General features: G+C 46.9%; 2 protein-coding genes across 3 annotated transcripts; both read left to right on the top strand.

Annotated features, from left to right (window-relative positions):
• On the top strand, positions 1-1,817 carry LOC139910578 (tubulin alpha-1B chain-like). The gene is made up of 3 exons (XM_071897899.2): positions 1-256; positions 593-741; positions 837-1,817. The coding sequence occupies exons 1-3, from the start codon at positions 1-3 to the stop codon at positions 1,815-1,817; spliced, it is 1,386 nt and encodes a 461-aa protein (XP_071754000.2).
• Positions 1,818-2,639: 822 nt separating this feature from the next.
• On the top strand, positions 2,640-17,499 carry zc3h13 (zinc finger CCCH-type containing 13). 2 transcript variants are annotated; one of them, XM_071897883.2, is made up of 20 exons: positions 2,640-2,757; positions 3,645-3,809; positions 4,137-4,240; positions 4,482-4,596; positions 4,984-5,092; positions 5,516-5,682; positions 5,969-6,117; positions 6,483-6,683; positions 7,019-7,186; positions 7,491-7,834; positions 8,626-9,120; positions 9,528-9,776; positions 10,599-11,127; positions 11,503-11,699; positions 12,406-13,710; positions 14,290-14,952; positions 15,044-15,187; positions 15,736-15,936; positions 16,496-16,659; positions 16,835-17,499. In XM_071897883.2, the coding sequence occupies exons 2-20, from the start codon at positions 3,654-3,656 to the stop codon at positions 17,036-17,038; spliced, it is 5,664 nt and encodes a 1,887-aa protein (XP_071753984.1). In that variant the 5' UTR covers positions 2,640-2,757; positions 3,645-3,653; the 3' UTR covers positions 17,039-17,499. The 2 variants fall into 2 exon arrangements, with proteins under 2 accessions (XP_071753984.1, XP_071753983.1); XM_071897882.2 differs by having other exon boundaries at positions 4,981-5,092.
• The last annotated feature ends 1,594 nt before the right edge of the window (positions 17,500-19,093 follow it).

The following is a 19,093-nucleotide window of genomic DNA, read 5'->3' as shown; positions in this document are numbered from 1 at the left end:
ATGCTGACATTATGCCTCTTTTTACACTTTCAGCGTGAGTGCATCTCCATCCACGTTGGCCAGGCTGGTGTCCAGATTGGCAATGCATGCTGGGAGCTGTACTGTCTGGAGCATGGCATCCAACCAGACGGACAGATGCCCAGTGATAAAACCATTGGAGGAGGAGATGACTCCTTCAACACCTTCTTCAGTGAGACTGGAGCTGGCAAGCACGTACCCAGAGCTGTGTTTGTTGACTTGGAGCCGACTGTCATTGGTAAGATCCCTTAGCCCATTTTTGTAATGCACACTTTGGTCACCCAAACCCGACTGACCCAAAATGAAATCCAACCCAAACCTACCAGCCCTGTCTGATTATATTCTTTTATCTTGACTTGGACCTAATCTGGTCGTTTTTTATGCTTTTACTCAAGTTGCTTGCTTTATGTCAGGACAACCACAAAATTCAACCTGAACATAACATGATCCAGATATCTTAAGAATTGAAAAACATCCACCCAAAGAAAGAGTATCGAAATGACCCATAAATGTCAAGTCAACCGTCTGTATGTGAAGTGGTTATACTTCCCTTAATAGTTGCTTCTTTGTATAGATGAGGTGCGGACTGGAACCTACCGCCAGCTCTTCCACCCTGAGCAGCTGATCACTGGGAAGGAAGATGCAGCCAACAACTACGCCCGAGGGCATTACACTATTGGCAAGGAGATCATCGACCTGGTTTTGGACAGGATCCGTAAGCTGGTGTGTGTCTCCCACAGATTAAATTATGTCTCATACATGTAGTGTATTTATTCTCATTCAGCAGTTATAACGGAGCTTTCCTCCTCCCTGTCTAGGCTGACCAGTGCACTGGTCTCCAGGGATTCCTTGTCTTCCACAGCTTTGGCGGTGGCACCGGCTCTGGTTTTACCTCTCTGCTGATGGAGCGCCTATCCGTTGACTATGGCAAGAAGTCCAAGCTTGAGTTCTCCATCTACCCAGCTCCCCAAGTGTCCACTGCTGTAGTGGAGCCCTACAACTCCATCCTTTGTACTCACACTACCCTGGAGCACTCTGACTGTGCTTTCATGGTGGACAATGAGGCCATCTATGATATCTGCCGTAGGAACCTGGATATTGACCGTCCTACTTATACCAACCTTAACAGGTTGATGAGTCAGATTGTATCCTCCATCACTGCCTCCCTCCGATTTGACGGTGCGCTGAATGTCGACCTGACTGAGTTCCAGACCAACTTGGTGCCCTACCCCCGTATCCACTTCCCCCTGGCCACCTACGCTCCTGTGATCTCTGCGGAGAAAGCTTACCATGAGCAGCTCTCTGTGGCCGAGATCACAAATGCTTGCTTTGAGCCGGCAAACCAGATGGTGAAATGTGACCCTCGCCACGGCAAGTACATGGCATGCTGTTTGCTTTACCGTGGGGATGTTGTGCCCAAAGATGTCAATGGTGCCATCGCCACCATTAAAACCAAGCGCACCATCCAGTTTGTGGACTGGTGCCCCACTGGTTTCAAAGTTGGTATTAACTACCAGCCCCCCACTGTGGTACCTGGCGGAGATCTGGCCAAAGTCCAGAGGGCCGTGTGCATGCTGAGCAACACCACTGCTATTGCAGAGGCCTGGGCCCGTCTGGACCACAAGTTTGACCTGATGTATGCCAAGCGCGCCTTTGTGCACTGGTACGTAGGTGAGGGTATGGAGGAGGGAGAGTTCTCTGAGGCCAGGGAGGACATGGCTGCTTTAGAGAAAGATTATGAAGAGGTGGGTGTTGACTCCATTGAAGGAGAGGGAGAAGAGGAGGGGGGCGAGTATTAAAGGTAAAAAATTAAAGGTGATCCACCATCCTAGTCAGTTTTCACCATGTTTGTTATTGGTCAGACCTGTTCTGTCTCTTCACTGATAGTTCAATCAGTTTGTGACTTAGTGTTGGTCCTGGGTGATGCAAAATAAACAACTTATGCCTAATCAGGCATTTTGCTGTGTGATATAGACATGTTTTCAATGATATTTCAGAGTTTTAATGATATTCTTCATCTTATTACTTCTTTCTCCAAACTACTACTAGATCATTTTATTTTTTGTACATATATATAGACTGTTAAACGCAAGTACTCAGCGAAAAAATATTCCCATAAGGACTGTATGTGTGGTACTCAGTAATGAGGTTATTGTGATCTTATTGTACTTGATGACTTGTATTTTTCATCATCTGTGGTAGGCCTATCACTAATATTTCCTTCTAAAGTTTTAATAGGATTACTGTAGTTCTTTTTTAAAAGGGTTCTTGTAAGTTGTGTGGCATATAAATTGTCCAGAAGTGTTTGCATCTTATTGTTGCAGGGCAATTTGTGGACAACAAAACTGTAAAAAACAAAAACTGCTCAAACTGATTGAAGATGCAGAATAAATGTCACTTTCTTGTACTTGTAGTTCATTTTGTGAACCTGGTGGGGGGAGTATAACAGCTATTCTTCATTGAGGTTTTTATTGTGAAAGCTATAACCGGAAGTCTGCTTTTTTATTGTCTGGCTTGTGAAAACATATCAGGAAGTACTATTTTATTTTGGCTAGCTTGACGCCGGACTGGTGTCGACTACGACCAATCACCACACACGCACACCCGCACCCGCTGCCAATATGAAGGCACACAGGGGAGCTTCTGCCATTGAGATAAAAGAATAAGCCTTGTTATTTCTAAAAGTAGTGAATCCCCTAACTGGACAAAAACAGATGCGTCACCGAATTAATATTTTGGGTGAGACACTTTTTATCTACATCTTTTGTAGCTTGCATACTATTGAAGGGGGTTTAGGCCCCGCGCCCAGATAAAACATGAAGCCGTTAGCTCGTTGCTAAACTTTAGCATTAGCCTCCATTAGCTTGGGTGCTTCTATCCTGTTATCAAACGTAAGGTCAGTTTGCAAGTTAATGGGCTGCTAACCGGACTAAACATCTGACGAGAGTATGCCTTTATATTAGTCTGAGCCAGCTTCGGTTCTCAGCAATACCGTTAAAGTTATCTTGTTAGGAACTTTAGCTAAACTAGCTAGCCAAGCTGCAAGTTAGCGCACAGCAACTGCAGTGCAGGTCAGTCATCAGGCCAAGTCATTTGCATGTGTTGATGTTTTGGACACGCAGCTGCGGCTGCATGTAGGAGAAGTAACCTGCAGTCATCTCAGCCCATAAAATCCAGCCTTTAAGAATCTAGCTAGGTTAGCTTGTTGATAATACTTTCATGGTTGGTCCTAACTTGGGATGTTAAATCCTCTTCAGTTCTGTACCCAAATTGAATGAATTTAGTCTCGCCTTGGCTCGAGTGTCCCACTGCTATCTAGGCACACAGCAGAAACTAGCAACAGTTTAAGACATAATTTAGATCATCTTATTGAGTTTAGCTTTCCACAGTAAACTGTTTTATTGTTTACAAACAGCAAAGATGGTCGTAGGACAGGAATGGGATCTGTTGCATCCCTGCTTGAAATTAATTCCTTAGGTCCACTCATTGCTCAAAAATTGATACTGCTTTGTTTACCATTTCACAAAAGTGTTTCTTCTTTTGTGAAATGGTATGTGTGGTATAGAATTGTATGTATGCAGATGATAACACACAGATTAAATAAACATGGTTCCTTACATTTCCAGCCCTGCAGAATGTCCAAGATCAGGCGGAAGGTAACAGTGGAGAATTCTAAAACCATATCTGACAGCAGCAGCACCACCACCAGCAGCAGCAACCCCGCCGCCCCCTCTCGCCGGCCCAGCGTGTTCGAAAGACTCGGCCCCAGCACTGGGAGTAATGCTGTTGACGTATGTATCACCCAGGGATGCTGTCAGGGGAGGAACAAGATGGGACCCTAAGAGGCTCATATCCAATGCTCAGTTGTTGGAAAGTTATTTTCACAAGTGTTAAGTGAATTTTTTCCCCCCTGGGCTCTGAGAATACTTACAGGGGCCCTGGTCAAGTATCCTGCATGGTATTTCCAGTATAGCGTGAGGATTTGGTTTGTTTGATTTTTTTCTGTGTTTTATGCTGAATCCAGTGTCCTTTCAGTCTCCCTCTGGTGCTTTTGATGGTTGGCTCATTTCAACTGATGTTGCTTCATCTCATCATGCTGATGTATTTGTGTCTTTCAGAGTCATTGTAGAAATTGGCTGAAGACCGGTAATTGCAGTTACGGCAACACTTGTCGCTACACACATGGAACTCAGCCACGAGGCAAAGGATTTAGTTTTAGTCGGTAAGGTGGCTTCTCTGACTTGCTCTTGATTGATTCAGACCATCAGTATCTTTAAAGCATGTGATTTTAGCTTTTGGGCAGACAACCTCCTAAAATTCCTTTCTAATGGAAGATTCCTGTTTTCATGCTATTTTCTTGCTTTCTTGTGCTCCTGATCACAACTCTAGATCAAATGACTCATCTACAGTTTCATATTGTTGACTCACGACTTGTGTGTGTGTGTATGTGTGTTGCGGAGCAGGTCAGCAGAGAGACCCACTGGCGATCTGCGGGAGAGGATGAAGAATAAGAGACAGGATGTTGACTCAGAGAACCTAAAGCGAGACCTTGACGAGCCCACGTCCCCCACAGCTAGAGTGAGTCTTCTGTCTCTCTGCATTTAAAATTATTGAAGTAGGCAAAGTAGGAGTAAGCGGGTTCCTGACAATTGAAAAAGACAAAGCTATACATCACTGCCCTGATTCCCCTGCTGAACCTAATTTTGACTGGGATTGTTTTGGGGAATAATGATAGATCTGTGCTTGAGATTGTTTTTTTATGGAAGCCTAGAGATGTAATTTGGATGTTGGAGTCACTGGAGGAGTCTTTTAACAAAAAATAGGATAAAATATCCTACATGGAATAAACAGAAGCACAAGAAACTCGCCCCATAATCCTATTGGTTTATCACATCTTTCACATGGCCACACAACATGTGGCTCTCATTTTAACGTGCGTGTGTGTGTGTGCGCGCGCTACAGCAGAGAGACTCCTCCAGAGGCCGACACAGGGAGAAGGAGGATATAAAGATCACAAAGGAACGCACCCCTGCCAGTGAAGAAGAGCCCACAGAGTGGGAAACCAATCGTGAAGGTTCGATTGCTTGTTTTCTCCTTTTTGATGGATGAGTAACTTGATAACAATATTGACTATCCAGTCAACTTGGTTAGCCATACTAGCCAGGTTTGGGTTTTCTTTTCTCATGTACATATTATTGGATATTTTACTGTTTAATGTTTGTGTCACCATCTCTAACTGTTCCCATCGTACACATAATTAAATACTCAAAAAATAGTAAAATATTTAAATCTTACCTTTTGTGAAGGAATGATTTAAATTTTGTAAAGGCACTGTGTTCATAAAGGCTCTCCTTTTGAGTTCATGATTTGAAATGAAATTGAAATGAACTGATTTTACATCAATATGTGTTTTTGACGTGGTGGAGGCCTAGTTTTGGACTTTAGATAGTTCTCTATAGATGCTCTTTTTTAAGCATCTCTGTTGGATGGCTTTCAGATTCGGATATCGGTGACTACGACTACGAGTTATCCCTAGAGATGAAGCGCCAGAAGATTCAGCGTGAGTTGATGAAGCTGGAGCAGGAGAACTTGGAGAAGAGAGAGGAGATTGTCATCAAGAAAGATGAAACGCCCACCAAAACACGAACCAGTAGCATGTCGAAGGTAAATAAGGTGTTACGGTGTGTCGGATATGTGACCCAGTTTTGACCCTTGCTTAGACTTCTGCTTGAGAGATCGAAGAAGAGAAGGATTTTAGAACTGCAGGGACAATTTTCAGAATACAGCCTACCAGTGTCTTTACAACAGTGTCTCCATTGTCCACATTCACAACCACCTTCTGGTGTTTTGGGTCTGACTCTGTACCTCTAGGCCAACTTACAGTACCCATGGAAATCTTTAATGGAGACTATGATTTGAATTTCCACCTGGTTTCTCATCTCTCCCTCAGACCTCCCCTGAGCGATCAAGCTCTAAGGGTTCCCCCTCATCCAGGAAGTCCAATGGCTCCCCGAAACACAAAAGTGGAACCAAAGCCTCAGGCTCTGGGAAGAAGGAGAAGAAGTTGTCGGTGTCCTCGCCTGTTTCAGAATCTGCCAGGTAGGAGTCTGTTGTACTTCTATCTAAACTTCTGCCACACCTTTTTTTTAAAAGAATATGTGCTCCAATCTCTAAAATTGTTTTTGTTTCATCAACTTTAAGGACTGGTAAGGTGCCGGATGGGTGGGGTTTACCCCATAGCACAATGGAATGAGAATGCCAGAAAGCTTAGGCTATCACTTGAAACACAATTTACTTTGACTTTTGTGTGATGAGCAAGTTACTGCAACTTATCTGAATTGTCATGATGCAATGTAAACCCTGCTCATCTGGTACGCAAAGTAGGTTAAAACGAGTTCTGGGAATTAATTGCAGATGCTATTTGACCAAGGTCTGATGGATATTTTCCATCCTGTCCCATCCAGGTCCTCAAAAGGCAGCCACAGTAAGAAGAAAGGGCCCCGTACCCCGAGCCCCCCTCCCCCGGTCCCCCTGGACATTCCTGTGATGGGGAAGAAGCACAAAGGCAAGCACAAAAACAAGGAGAAGTCTGAGGAGAAGCCCAAGGAGGGAAAGGACCGGGGACGAGATGCAGAAAAACACAAAGAGAAGAAGGAAAAACGCAGGTACAGAGTCGACCTGGCCATAATTCTTAGTGCTCCAACACACAACATAAGACTGTCTAAAGAAAATATTGTTACTCAGTATGTTTACATGCACATAATACTCCTGTTACGGTGAATAATGTGCTAACAGAAAGTTACAGTATTGTTTTCACTGGTGGCTGAAAGCAGAAAACACCGTAATGGACTCATGCAGCATGTGACATGTGACACATTAGTGTTGCTATGTAGTCATTTTTGCAAACAAATTGTCCATTGTTGTCATAGCCAAGTAAAGCGATTATCATTCACAATTTGTAATGCTCATTCTTTTGAACGTTATCTACCTCTGTCTGCAGGGACCGATCAGACAGTTCCCACAAGGCCAAGCGGTCGGTGACATCGGAGGAGCGCTCTGGTAGTGTGTCGTCTCCCTCCAGGGACCTGTCCCCCCCGGCCAGGAAGAAATCCATCTCCCCTAAAGCTGTATCCCACAAGACCCCTGCACTGGCCTCCCCTCCTCGCAGGTCAGCACAGTCTTAAACCTTTTTCTTTCGCCTTAAACATTTTCTTGCTTTGGCCTCGAGTCATCATCCTTTGACAAAACTAATGTAGATGGCTGTAAAATGTTAATAATAATGCGTGATTAAAATACTTTTCAGTATAAAATTTTTAGTATTATTTGACAATGATGCCCCTTCATAATAGCATGGTGCAAGGAAACACATTCCTCCCTGTCGCCAGCATGTCATTAATACTGGGATTTTTGTTTTAGCAGGGTATATCTGACATGGCGCCTCCTGGTAAATAACCCTCTCTTTGTCACTGCAGGTCTCCCACTCCTCCACACCACCAGCGCAGCCCCACCCCTCCCCGCCACCACTCCCCTTCCTCCCACTCGGGTTCCTCCGCCCAGCGGCACTCTCCCTCCCCTCGCCGGCGTCGCTCGGCCTCCCCCGCCTACCACCGCGACGCTCCTGCCCCGGCCGCCGGCTCCTCGCCTCCAGGCTCCAGGCGCTCCCGATCGCCTCCTGCCTCCCGTGACGCCTCGTCGCCCCACCGGCGGTCCGACAGATCCAGCCCCGGCCGAAATCACTCCCAGGGCCGCGAGAGGAGCCGCGGTGACAGGGAGAGGAGTCCGCCCGCCCAGGAGCGCAGACATGAGCGCCGAGACGGTATCGTTCTTTCCCATTTCTCTCTTGTGTAGTTTTTACTTTTTACCACAGCGCTACTGCCATGGTGCTGTAGGTCGGTCAGTCAGGGGGAGACCCTTCACTCCTCTACACTGCCCTACAAAGGCAAACAGCAAGAACTACTTTTGGTGTGTAGGTCAAAGGCTATGACTGGGATTTAGACTTCATATAAAAGAAAATATACACAAAATGCTGTTAAATGTCTTCTTCTCATTATCATACTCACACAAATCCTGCTCTTTGGCTTTGTAGGGTAGTATACCTGTGTGCTATCAAACTTCATCACGGTTTCACTTGAGAAAATGATTTTCTGAAAATCATATCTGCTCTCTATTGAGCAGTATCTGATTAGTAAAAGTAAGTAAAAGTTCTAAATGTGTCAAATCTTGAATCATCACAGCTTTGTTGCTAATTTTCACACAACTCCCACAACCCTCTTGATGTATTCAGAGGTAACAATACATCATTGTCTCAAAAGCGCGGTGGGGCTGTACAGAATTTGTGCTTGGCTCATTTTTCATAATGTTGATGAGGTTGTGGAAGCAAACGTAGCAGTACATTTGTTTTTCTAGCACAAAACAGCTCCAAGGGTGCTACTCTGTAGATGGGCAAGCAACAAGAGAGTCAATAGATTCTCACAAATACAGTGAAATAAAATTCTTCTCTCTCAAGCCAATGGACAAATCCAGTATGCACAAGCTTCTCCTGCTGTTAGACAGTTATTTGTTTTGCTGTGTTTTTTATTTGTTAAGCCATTTCTCTCCTGCAAACAGAGAGCCGCAGCAAGCGAGAGAAGGACAGCAGCCGTGACGACCGGGACTATGATTCTGAACAGGCCTCGTCGCGGGACGCCCGCGAGGACCGGGAGACCAGAGAGGGGCGTGAGCGACGGGACGGTCGCGAACGGGGAAGGGAAACAAACCGGGAGTCTCGCGACCACCGGGACAACAGGGACCCAAAGGACTCCAGGGAGAGCAGGACAGAGACGCGCTCCGGCCGAGACTCCCTGGAGCGCCGTGACCGCGACCGCGAACGAGAGAGGGAGCGGGAGAAGGAGCGGGAGAAAGACAGGGAGCGAGAGAAGGAGAGAGAGAGGGAGAGGACAGACGCCCACAGGAAAGAGGAGCCGGCCCAGGAGGAGAGGAGTTACGGGAGAGCTCACGGACGAGAGGATGCAGGGAAAGCTGAGGGGAGGGGGGAGAACAGGACGGACCGAGCTGAGAGGAACGGACGAGGGAGAGGCCGCGTTAACGAGACGTCTGATAAAGGCAAGAACGATCATGCTGATATTGCCCACAGCTAGCTTTGCTTTATTGGTTGCTATACCAACTCTTTTCCTAACCACGGAGCTAGTTAGTGATCTTGACACTTTTCTCCTGTTTTTATTGTACTGTTTACCTCTGTGGCGAAAACGTTTCAGACCCTACACATGCATTGGTAACTCTTGTATTTAAGCCATAATACCCTTGAGGGTGTTGAGGACATTTCTTTGATAACGCCAACGGTACCATGCTGCGCCTAATAGCTGTTGCATTACCGTCATACCCATAATCACATTGAACACCCTCATGGTTATTATTGCTGTACTCAAAGTTTTATACTCTCCTCAGTGTGTGTGTTTGTGTCTTTGTGTCTGTTTTCTTCCTTAACCTCGTCTCCTGTTTTCCTCCGTCAGGCTCGAACAGAAACTCTCGGGGCTCGCAGCTGGAGAGCGGCCATGACAGTTGGGAGTCACGGGGCAGTGCGGTACGTGAGAGGAGTACGGAGAGGAGCGCCGACCGCAGCGCCACAGACAGGAGCTCTGAGAGGGGTTCAGACCGAGATCGCTACGAGGGCGACAGGAGAGGAGAGCAGGCCCGTGACTCCTCCTATGACAGGAGAGGAGGGCATGCTGAACGGGATCGCAGAGACAACCGAGAGAGAGGTGGGGGGCTGTAGTTCTGTAGGTCACCTTAACCAGAAGCTTTGTCATGCTTGAAACAGTAACTCATTTAAAATAGTTTCTGATGGGCGATTAATATTGTTTAATGTCAACACAGTGGGACTTAGGAATCCTTCTGATTTAATTCCTTTGCTTTAGCATTATTGCCTATATTCTTATATATTGTTATAGGTGAATATGACATTATTCGTTCAGAAATATTTGGCCACCACAACTAGTGAATGGCCCCCGCTGCTACTGTAGGTAAAATGAAAATTTTTAAATTGTATATTATAGTTGAGTCAACTTTCCCTTGGAAGTGATGCGTTTTATGTTTCTGGCAGCAGCAACAGCGGTTTGTTTGGAATAAAAAGAAGATGAACTGGGTAATTAGCATGAGCGGTGATAGCCACCATGGCTGAAAGAGAGCAGTACTTACAGGAACCCAAACTTCAAAACAGAAAATCCATTGAAAAGGTCACAGTACTGGACACACTGTTTGATTGACAGGTGTTCTCTGGGAAGTGCAGTGCAGAAACACCACAGCAATGAGCGCTTAGCACCAAAGGAAAAAAAAAAAAACTATATAGAGATTAGGATCTCTAGGATTACCACAAATAAGAATAGCGTTACATATTGCTGTACTTTCAGCCTGCACTAGAATCAAAGTTGGGACCAAAAAGGATGGACAAAGAACAAAAAACAAAATGACCCCATATCACCAGTGCCACCTAAAACTATATAAAGGAAACACTGAATTGAATGATGCATTTTTTTATTTGTTTGGCTAACTGTTTCAACCTACTATCCCTTCTGTTTTCCCAGATCAAAGAGCAGCTTCTCCAAGCAGACACCAGGGGAGAGGAGAGGAGCCCGAGAGGGAGGAGAGGAGGGAGGAGCGCAGGGCCGACAGAGGAGAGGAGAGACGGGAGGACAGGGCCCGCGACCGGGAGCGAGAGAGAGACCGGGAGAGAGACAGGGAGCGGGAAAGAGACAAGGAGAAGGAGAGAGAACGAGAGAGGGAGAGGGAGAAGGAGCGAGAGAAGGAGAGGGAGGCCGAGAGGGAGCGGGCCAGGGAGAGAGAGAGGGAGCGAGAACGGGAGAGGGAGCGAGAGCGCGAGAGGGAGAGAGAGAGGGAGCGAGAGCGCGAGGAGCGGGAGAGAGAGAGGGAGGAGCGAGAGAGGGAGAGGAAGGAGCGAGAACGGGAGAGGGAGCGAGAGCGAGAGCAGCGCGAGCGAGAGAGGCAGCGGGAATGGGAGGAACGAGAGAAGGGAAGAGAGGAGAGGCGGGAAAGGAGGGAGGACACCAGGGACGAACGGCCCGTTCGAGACGCCCATGAAGATCGCAAGGCGAGGCATGTATCAGTATCACCACAAACCCTCGTCTCCTAACCACAACACTCTTCACACAGGGCTATTGGCCAGCTGTTCCACTTTAGTTTCAAGCTAAAGCTAGCCATGTTTTATGTACTTGAGAATAAACATGTACAGATTTTCTACAGTTCCACAGCGCATATTTGAATGAATGCTGCTCATTAAAGAACAGATATGATTTTTAAAAAATGATTGTGATGAAGTTTGATAGTGTTGACATATAGAGGAGTGAAGTGTCTCACCATTTTCTGATTGGAATTTTGCTTTTGAAGGTTGCGGCGCCATGGAAAAATGTATTTCAAAAGGATATGACGTTTGAACTCTTCCTTCTCTTTTCTTTCGTCCTTTCCCTCTAGTCGTAAGAGGCACAGGGTGGAGAGCAGCCCCAGCCCGCGACCCTCACCCAAGCGGGTGGCGCGCGACCTCAGCCCGGCAGACAGCGACGGCTACAACAGTGCAGAGGAGAAAAGTGAGCGCCCGATTGGCCGAGGACAGGCCAAGCTCCACCCTCAGCCCCTCCTTCCCAGTCCAGTGTGTCCGCCTCCACTTGACAGTAGGGAAATTCTTTTTAAAGGGACACACTCCTATTTAATGGAAAATGCACTACTCTCATAATGCAAACACACCCTTCCTAAAGGGAAAGGCATCAATATTTAAAGTTTTATTTCTCTTTGGTATAACATCTAAAGTGTCTGGCATAAATATCCTCGTCTTTGGTTCATAAACAGTCCGATATTGGCTGTCCCTGCACTAATGTAGCTTGCTTTTTTGGCTTGAATTGGTATGAAAATCATACTTTGAACATTAAATTGGGAGAACTAAGCTAATATTGACTTTTTTGCTTCCATTTTTTATTCCTTTTCTTTTTTTAGAAGTCATTTTGCATTTTTGTTTTAAAAAGCTATGAATTCCTGGGCCAGCTAATTTAATTGTTCATGAAATAATATCCAGGTGAACACAAATGTACCAAAGTCTAATAAATCTTTAAAGGAAAATGTACTCTGTTTTCACTGGGTATACTGCTGGGAAATGCAATTGGTAGCCCAAAAAAGGCCACAGAGGGGCATTCTGATGTCAAGTGAAAGCAAAGGAAATACAGAATTTGGTGCAAAATTTGCAGACTTCTTCTCTGTACGTAGATGTTTTGGTAATTCTTGGTCATACCTTGTTTATTTTGTGAAGTCCATTTACTACTACTGGGTTTCTTTGATGCTTAAAAAGTACTCTCTGTGTGTGTGTGTCTCTGTGTGCGTGCGTAGGTGGGGATAAGCATCGTCTGCTGAGTCAGGTGGTTCGGCCCCAGGAGCCCTTGCTGCGCTCTCCACCCAGAGCCGCTCCATCTGATGACAAGCCCAGCCGCTGGAAGGACGAAGAGCGCCGAGGAGGAGGAGGAGGTGGAGGAGGTGGAGGTGGAGGAGGAGGAGGTGGAGGAGGAGCGGACAAGAGGGAGGGACGCAGTCGCCACGAGGACCTGGAGCCTCGCCCAGAACGAGGCAGAGGAGGTGACAGACGAGGGGAGCACCTCTCAGACGCCGCCCCGCCTGACTCCCGCAGCAGGGGCAGAGAGCAGCGAGAGGCCAGTCCTCCTCCTCCTCCTCCTCCTCCGGCCCAGGTCGCTGGCAGCGAAGACCGTGATGCCGCCGTGGCCCAGTCCCACGAAGAGGGCAAGAAGAAGACCAAGTCCCAGAGGAAGGGCCTGAAGAAGGGACGCAAGGAGGAGGAGAGTGTGGGTGTTAGCAGCCTGGCTGGAGCAGGGGACCGTTTCAACCCTGAGCCCCCACCCGGTGGTCCCGTTGACGGGCCACCACCCTTGCACTCCCCCCGGAAAGGAGCCAAGAAGAAGGCGCTGGAGCGGAAGAGGAAGCGGTCCCGAGGAGGAGAGTCAGATGTGTCTGAGGAGGATTTGTCAGCCCATCAACCCCCTGGTAAGAGGAAGCGCGGTCCCCGGACACCACCGCCCTCGATGAGGCCTGACCACCGCGCTACTGGAGGCAACGTGGAGCCCTCGCCGCTGCCCAAAATGGACGCCAACTTCAGCGACTGGTCGGACGAGGAAGTCCTGGAACGAGGAGGAGTAGAGACAACGGCGCCCCCGGCCCCTGCCGAGAGGACTCCAGCTGAGCCCCTTAGGAGAGGAGGCGGTCCCAGGGGGGGCAGGGAGAGGGGCAACCCCCCGCCCATCGCCCCTCTGCTCCCCCAGGATCCTCCCATGCTGCTCCAGACTCTGCCCCCGCAGCCCCTCATGTCCCAGCCCCTGCTCCGCAAGCCTCCCCCGGAGCAGACACGCAGCAGCAGTATGGGAAGCAACCAGAGCCGCGCCTCATCCAGACGCCTGCGATCGCCCTCCAACGAGTCGGCCCACCGAGAAGACCCCCAGGGGCCGCGGTCCCGCCGAGGCAGGCTGCAGGGCGCCAACTCCCGTGATAGGGACCGTGAGAGAGAGAGAGAACGAGAGAGGGAGAGGGAGCGAGAGAGGCCGGTGGTGACAGACCCTCCGGGGGCGGAGAGGAAGTCTCGTATTGACCAGCTGAGGAGAGGAGAGCCCAGTCGCAGCACCTCATCAGGTAGACACACATTCTCACACATTCTCACACACACACACACACACACACACACACACCCACGCACACACCATGGCACTGAAATGCTGAATATGTCATAAAGAATCTATAAACATTATGGAAAATCAGGAACAACTTCAAATTCACTTATGAAGTTCCAACTAATAGAGTCTAATAGAGTCTTCCACTACAGCCCTTTTTGTGACTGCATCAAGAAACAGATGCTCTCTCACGTTGTAGACTCTAATGCTGGTATCATGCTTAATGCGTTGAATGGGCTGCTATCGTGCTGTGACAGAAGTTTGTTCATTTCAAATGAGAGAATCCGTTACTGCTACTACTCATTCCATGCATGCGTTGGATGTATTCTACTTCTGCACTGATAATGCATGTGTGAAAAAAAAAATGCAAAAATGGAGTTGCAGTGAAAATTTATGTTGTAGTACGTTAACAAATAACCACATCTAATAAGTTTCTTGTTAAGTTTGAACTCTCCACATAGTTTGCAGCAACACAAATGCATTTGATCCCACCGTAACTTGAAGGACTAAACTGATGTCCCTGTCTCTCCCTGTCTTGCAGACCGACAGGACTCTCGCAGCCACAGCTCCAGACGCAGCTCCCCTGACTCGGAGAGGCAGGCCAGGTCCCAGTCGCGCGCCGGCTCCTACGACAGTCGAGAGCGGGAGAGAGACAGGGAGCAGTTTGAGCGGGAGCGGGACAGGAAGGACCTCAGGCCTCAGCAGCAGCAGCAGCCCCTGCTCCTCCAGCAGCCCCCCCAGCAGCAGAGAGACTGGGAGCCCGAGCCCAGGGAGTGGGCCGGCCGGGGACGCGAGCCCCTGCTTATGCGCCCCGGCCGCGAACCTCTCCTGAGGGAGCGGGACATGAGGGAGAGGGAACGCATGCTCCCCGAAGGGCTCATCCAGCAGCACGAACAGGAGCGGGAGAGAGAGCGAGGGAGGGAGAGAGACAGTAGAGGTGAACGAGGCGGGGACCGCGGGGACCGAGAGAGGGAGAGGATGCTGATGATGGACCTGCCGCCCCACCCGGACCCCAGGGCTCCGGGCCGAGGGGACCTGAGGGGAGACATGAGGGGAGACCTGCGAGGGGACATGATGATGAGGCAGGACAGGGGCGACTACGAGCCCCTGCTGCCGAGAGAAGCCTTCGGCCTGGACCCTGAGAAGCCCAGCAACAGTCACCACCTCATGGGAGAGCAGCTGGAGAAGGCAGACAGCATGGATGGTAAGAAGATGGAAGCATTGCTCTGATTCCATATGTATCACATGGTTACAGATACAATTAATTTAAAGGCATTTGTCTTGTGTGTTCACAGGAGAGGATGATGGGAAGGATGACGATGGCCAGTCAGTGGCATCTGGTGGAGAGGAGTATGAACCAATCAGTGATGATGAGCTGGATGAGATCCTGGCTGACAGCCAGAAGAAAGAGGATCAGCAGGACGATGAGAAAATTACAGGTACAAATAAAAACAGTGATTTTGGGGAAGGTCTCATGTAAATGAATGGAAAAATTTGTAAATTGATATTGAAATCTAAAAATAGATTAACAAAGGAAATACCTTGACTTTATTAAGTCCATTTCCAACATTTCCCACCCCTGTTGCTCTAATATCATAAATTTGATGAAAGAAATAAGTCAGATCTTTGAAACTAAGCCCATTTTTCTCTGTCTCTTACTGGTGGAACTATTTTGTTTACTTCTAGATGACAGATTGAAGGGTTTTATTCCAAACACTATGTAATCACTAAGGTAAAATTTTGCTCCCTGAAATTCATCAGTCAGTATTTCCAAAACACAGATGGTTCTACGGTCAAAAACAACCATTTTGTGAACTAAGGGCTTAAGATGACTTCTAACTTTAATAGAATCCTGTAATGTGCTTTTCTTTCATGCCAGCAATCATTTTGTAAGAGTAGGCATACATTTTTTCAGATATCTCATTTTGGTAGGAAACTCTTCAGTTATTCCGTTTTAACATTAAACCCCAACACTGTGTGTCGGCAGGTCCTCTGGATGTGATTGACGTGGACTGGTCCAGCCTGATGCCCAAACAGAAGCAGGAGCCCCGGGCGGCGGGGGCAGCGTTGCTCCGGTTCACCCCAGGCGCCGTGCTCCTCAGGGCGGGCGTCTCCAAGCGCCTGGCTGGGCCTGAGCTGCTGGAGCAGGTCAAAGAGGTGTGCAAGGCTGAGCTGGATGACCCCAAAGGTGAGAGTTCTGCCTCTCTCAAACAACATTGGATTTTTTTTCCAATATAATTTTCAAACTGAGGTTTGTACAAGTGAAATATCATTTAGAATATTAAAGGGTTTTATGTTTACATCACCACATATTTTTTATGCTTCTGTAAGTTTGAATTTGAGACAAATTGTTCTACTTTGGATTGCACAATGGTGTTAAATCATGTATTGTGATTTTAGTTTCCACAATTAATAATCATGGAATATTGGCATATTAACAATACTGAAAGATTTCATTTCTTTCTGAATGTCCGCTTTAATTGAAAGCAGTCAAAATGTCAATAAAAGATGCCAAAAGTGCAGTAGCTTGATTTTGTTGTTCCAATCGAGACTAATAATCCTTATCAATAATCATGATCACAGTATCTAGCAAAATAACTGGGATTATCATTTTAGCCACAATGATACAAACACAGAACTCTGTGCTCCTAGCATTTTGTGTTGGTGTGAACCTCTAGTCCATCTCCTCAGTCACAGTTTTTGTGTGATCATCAGTGTGAAGCTCACTGTCCCCTCTGTCCTGCCAGATGCTGACAAGCTGTTTGAGCACGACCTGGGAGCCCTGAACATGGCGGCCCTGAACAGGAGAGTGGAGCGCGCGGGGCTGCTGAGCAACCTGGGGCCCTGCTGCAAGGCCCTGTGCGCCCGCAGAGACTTCGCCATCCGCCGGCAGCTGCTCAAAAACGAGAAGGTGGCTGTCATCCCATCACTCCTTAAAGAATAGACCTGAGAGAATTCAGAGCTGCTTGAAAATAATTATGTTTTCACCAGATTACAAGCCTTCTCAGGACGTTAACTTTTTGTATCTATTAAATAGAGTTGATGCGAGAAATGTGTCTAACCCTCTTAACCCTTCTCTTCTCCAGGGCCTGACCAAGCAGATGTACCCCACCACCCCTGTGGTGGACAACGAGCTGCTGCAGATGAGCATGCGTCTGTTCAGAAGGACCGTGGCCGGCCAGGCCGCGGCCCAGGAGAGGCCCGACAGCGGGTCGGGGGCGGCAGCCGACGTAGCTGCGCCCGGCAGTAGTAAGCCCAGCACCGCACAGCCTGAGGTGTGCGTGTCCTGAGAGGAAATGGGCTTAGTGAGTAAAACGCATGAAAGTGAAAGCTAAGCCTTTACTTCTTTTAGCCCCTAACTCCCCCGACTCTGTCTCCTTTCCTTACATAGCCTTTTTTTTAATCATCGAGGGGGGGGGGGAACAAAACAGAGCAAAATTCTGAATCTTTCTCAGTCATGCTTAACATTTTTTGGATGATTGATCAGCAAATGCTGTGCCATAGACTACTGGACATGCTAGCCTATGGAGGTGTGTAGAAGCCTTGTACGTTGATCTAAATGAAATATGTACAGGAGAGACATAAAACACACCCTGAAATGACTCATGTTTTTTGTGCAATTACATATTTTAGAGCAGCTTTTAAATTGTCAGCTCCCCCTACTTCAAGTCTTCAAGTTAAAATGACTGTTTTGTTTTCTTATGTTGTGCATTGGTTACTAAAACTGTGCATTAAAATGGTTAGATGTTGATTTTTGTAATGGGTCTTTTGCTTTGTATGACATTACTGTTCAGCCTTCAGATAATGTGACACTTGATGTCTTTATTGGTATTTGTGTTTACACCATTTCCAAAACATATCTACAGACCAAATCTACAGCCTTTGTCACAGTAAAGTTACTGATCAACAGCACTGAAATCCTGCAGGGACTTGAATGAATGTTTCCCATGAACAAGCACTGCCAAACTATTCCTTCCGTGAATGTAAATTTGTTACAACTGTTAGTCTGTGGAAACATTCTTGAGAACTGCTCTTTGCTTGAATTTTGTACTTGTTTTGAATGGTTTGGCAATGTCTCCCTGAAATGAACTGAAACGACCGCACAGCACACTAGAGACTGCAGAGTACCAGAGCCGCGACACTGCCGCATGGAACGTCCCGTCCTTTACATTCACCAGCCCACACCCTCCAAACAGGAGCCAAACCGTTCCAAAAGAAATGTCCAAATAGGAAAGACACCAGACTGCTTAGATAACAAGACTGAAAACAGTATTAGCTTGAACTTCACATCTCTCCTATGTGTTTCCCAGTGGTCGTTCCTCAGTATGTCACACTTTAAAGACTTGTGCAGGTGGAGGAGCCTGAACCTCTCTGGGATTTGTTCGCACCAAAGCAATCAGCTCAACAAGTGACACTTTATAAGAGCAGGTTTTGCATGCTGAGTGTGTTGGAACACAGACTTTAAGGGACAGACTTACTTCAGTATGCTACTGAACAGCCTAATGTACAGAATTAGGGTGGAAAGAGGTAGTAATCTCTGAGAGATGGAGTCAAAGAGCTGCCTGCCGCTGTCCATGCAACTGTGACTTGAATGCTGAGTGACATTACAGACATTAAGAGATTGGGCTTTGATGTTACGGCCCACAGTCTTAACTTCGACCACAGACCTATGGTCTCGGAGAACACTTGCCTGCTGTGTAAATGTTTCTTCTGTCTTAAGTTCAAGGTGAATTTTGGGACGTGAGAGGAATGAATTCCGGTGCTACACAGTCTTTTTTTTTTTACTGTGAAATAAATGCAGAATGACATTTCTAGATTGTTATGAAACTTTACCAAATAAGGACAACTGTGGGGGCCTAAAATAATTCAAATACAATGCTGATTTGTCCTCATCAAGCTTGTTGGATCATCATTATCATATCTACAACTATGCAGACAACCACTTGATGCAATATTCTGATTTTGATGGTAAGTTTTCCCTTGATTTTGACATTGACTGCCTTCATGATTCACTTGACTTTAGAGCTACATTGCCTTGGTAAATGAGTCTTTCATTAAGGGAGAAGATCTGTAGAGCAAATGAAGTGGTAAGTTTAGGAAATAATGCAACGATTGAAAAATGCTTTGATTTTTCTTGTTTTTCTAAACTTCGGTATGTCTTATCCTCTCTATACTGTGAAGAGACAACTTTAAAATTTTATGGATCGATATTAAAGTGGCCGCATTTTGGGAATTGTTTTCCTGCTTTGATATAGCGGTATTTGATCGAGCCTTGAAGACTCAAAAATATAATTTGAGCCGTTAGTTAAGTTACGTTTACAGTTACTACAAAACATACAGTTTAC

The sequence above is a fragment of the Centroberyx gerrardi genome, chromosome 21 (assembly GCF_048128805.1).
Source record: "Centroberyx gerrardi isolate f3 chromosome 21, fCenGer3.hap1.cur.20231027, whole genome shotgun sequence".
In the NCBI taxonomy this organism is placed as follows: domain Eukaryota; kingdom Metazoa; phylum Chordata; class Actinopteri; order Beryciformes; family Berycidae; genus Centroberyx; species Centroberyx gerrardi.
Note: the sequence above shows the minus strand (reverse complement) of the source record. Positions and strands in the feature narration are given on the sequence as shown.

Excerpts from the sequence above, each read along its gene's own strand:
- LOC139910578 (XM_071897899.2), top strand. The coding sequence starts at position 1 with ATGCTGACATTATGCCTCTTTTTACACTTTCAGCGTGAGTGCATCTCC. Across the intron at positions 257-592 it reads CTTGGAGCCGACTGTCATTG|ATGAGGTGCGGACTGGAACC; the intron begins GTAAGATCCCTT and ends TTCTTTGTATAG. Across the intron at positions 742-836 it reads TGGACAGGATCCGTAAGCTG|GCTGACCAGTGCACTGGTCT; the intron begins GTGTGTGTCTCC and ends CTCCCTGTCTAG.
- zc3h13 (XM_071897882.2), top strand. The coding sequence starts at position 3,654 with ATGTCCAAGATCAGGCGGAAGGTAACAGTGGAGAATTCTAAAACCATA. Across the intron at positions 9,777-10,598 it reads CAGAGACAACCGAGAGAGAG|ATCAAAGAGCAGCTTCTCCA; the intron begins GTGGGGGGCTGT and ends CTGTTTTCCCAG. Across the intron at positions 15,937-16,495 it reads TGAGCTGGATGACCCCAAAG|ATGCTGACAAGCTGTTTGAG; the intron begins GTGAGAGTTCTG and ends CTGTCCTGCCAG.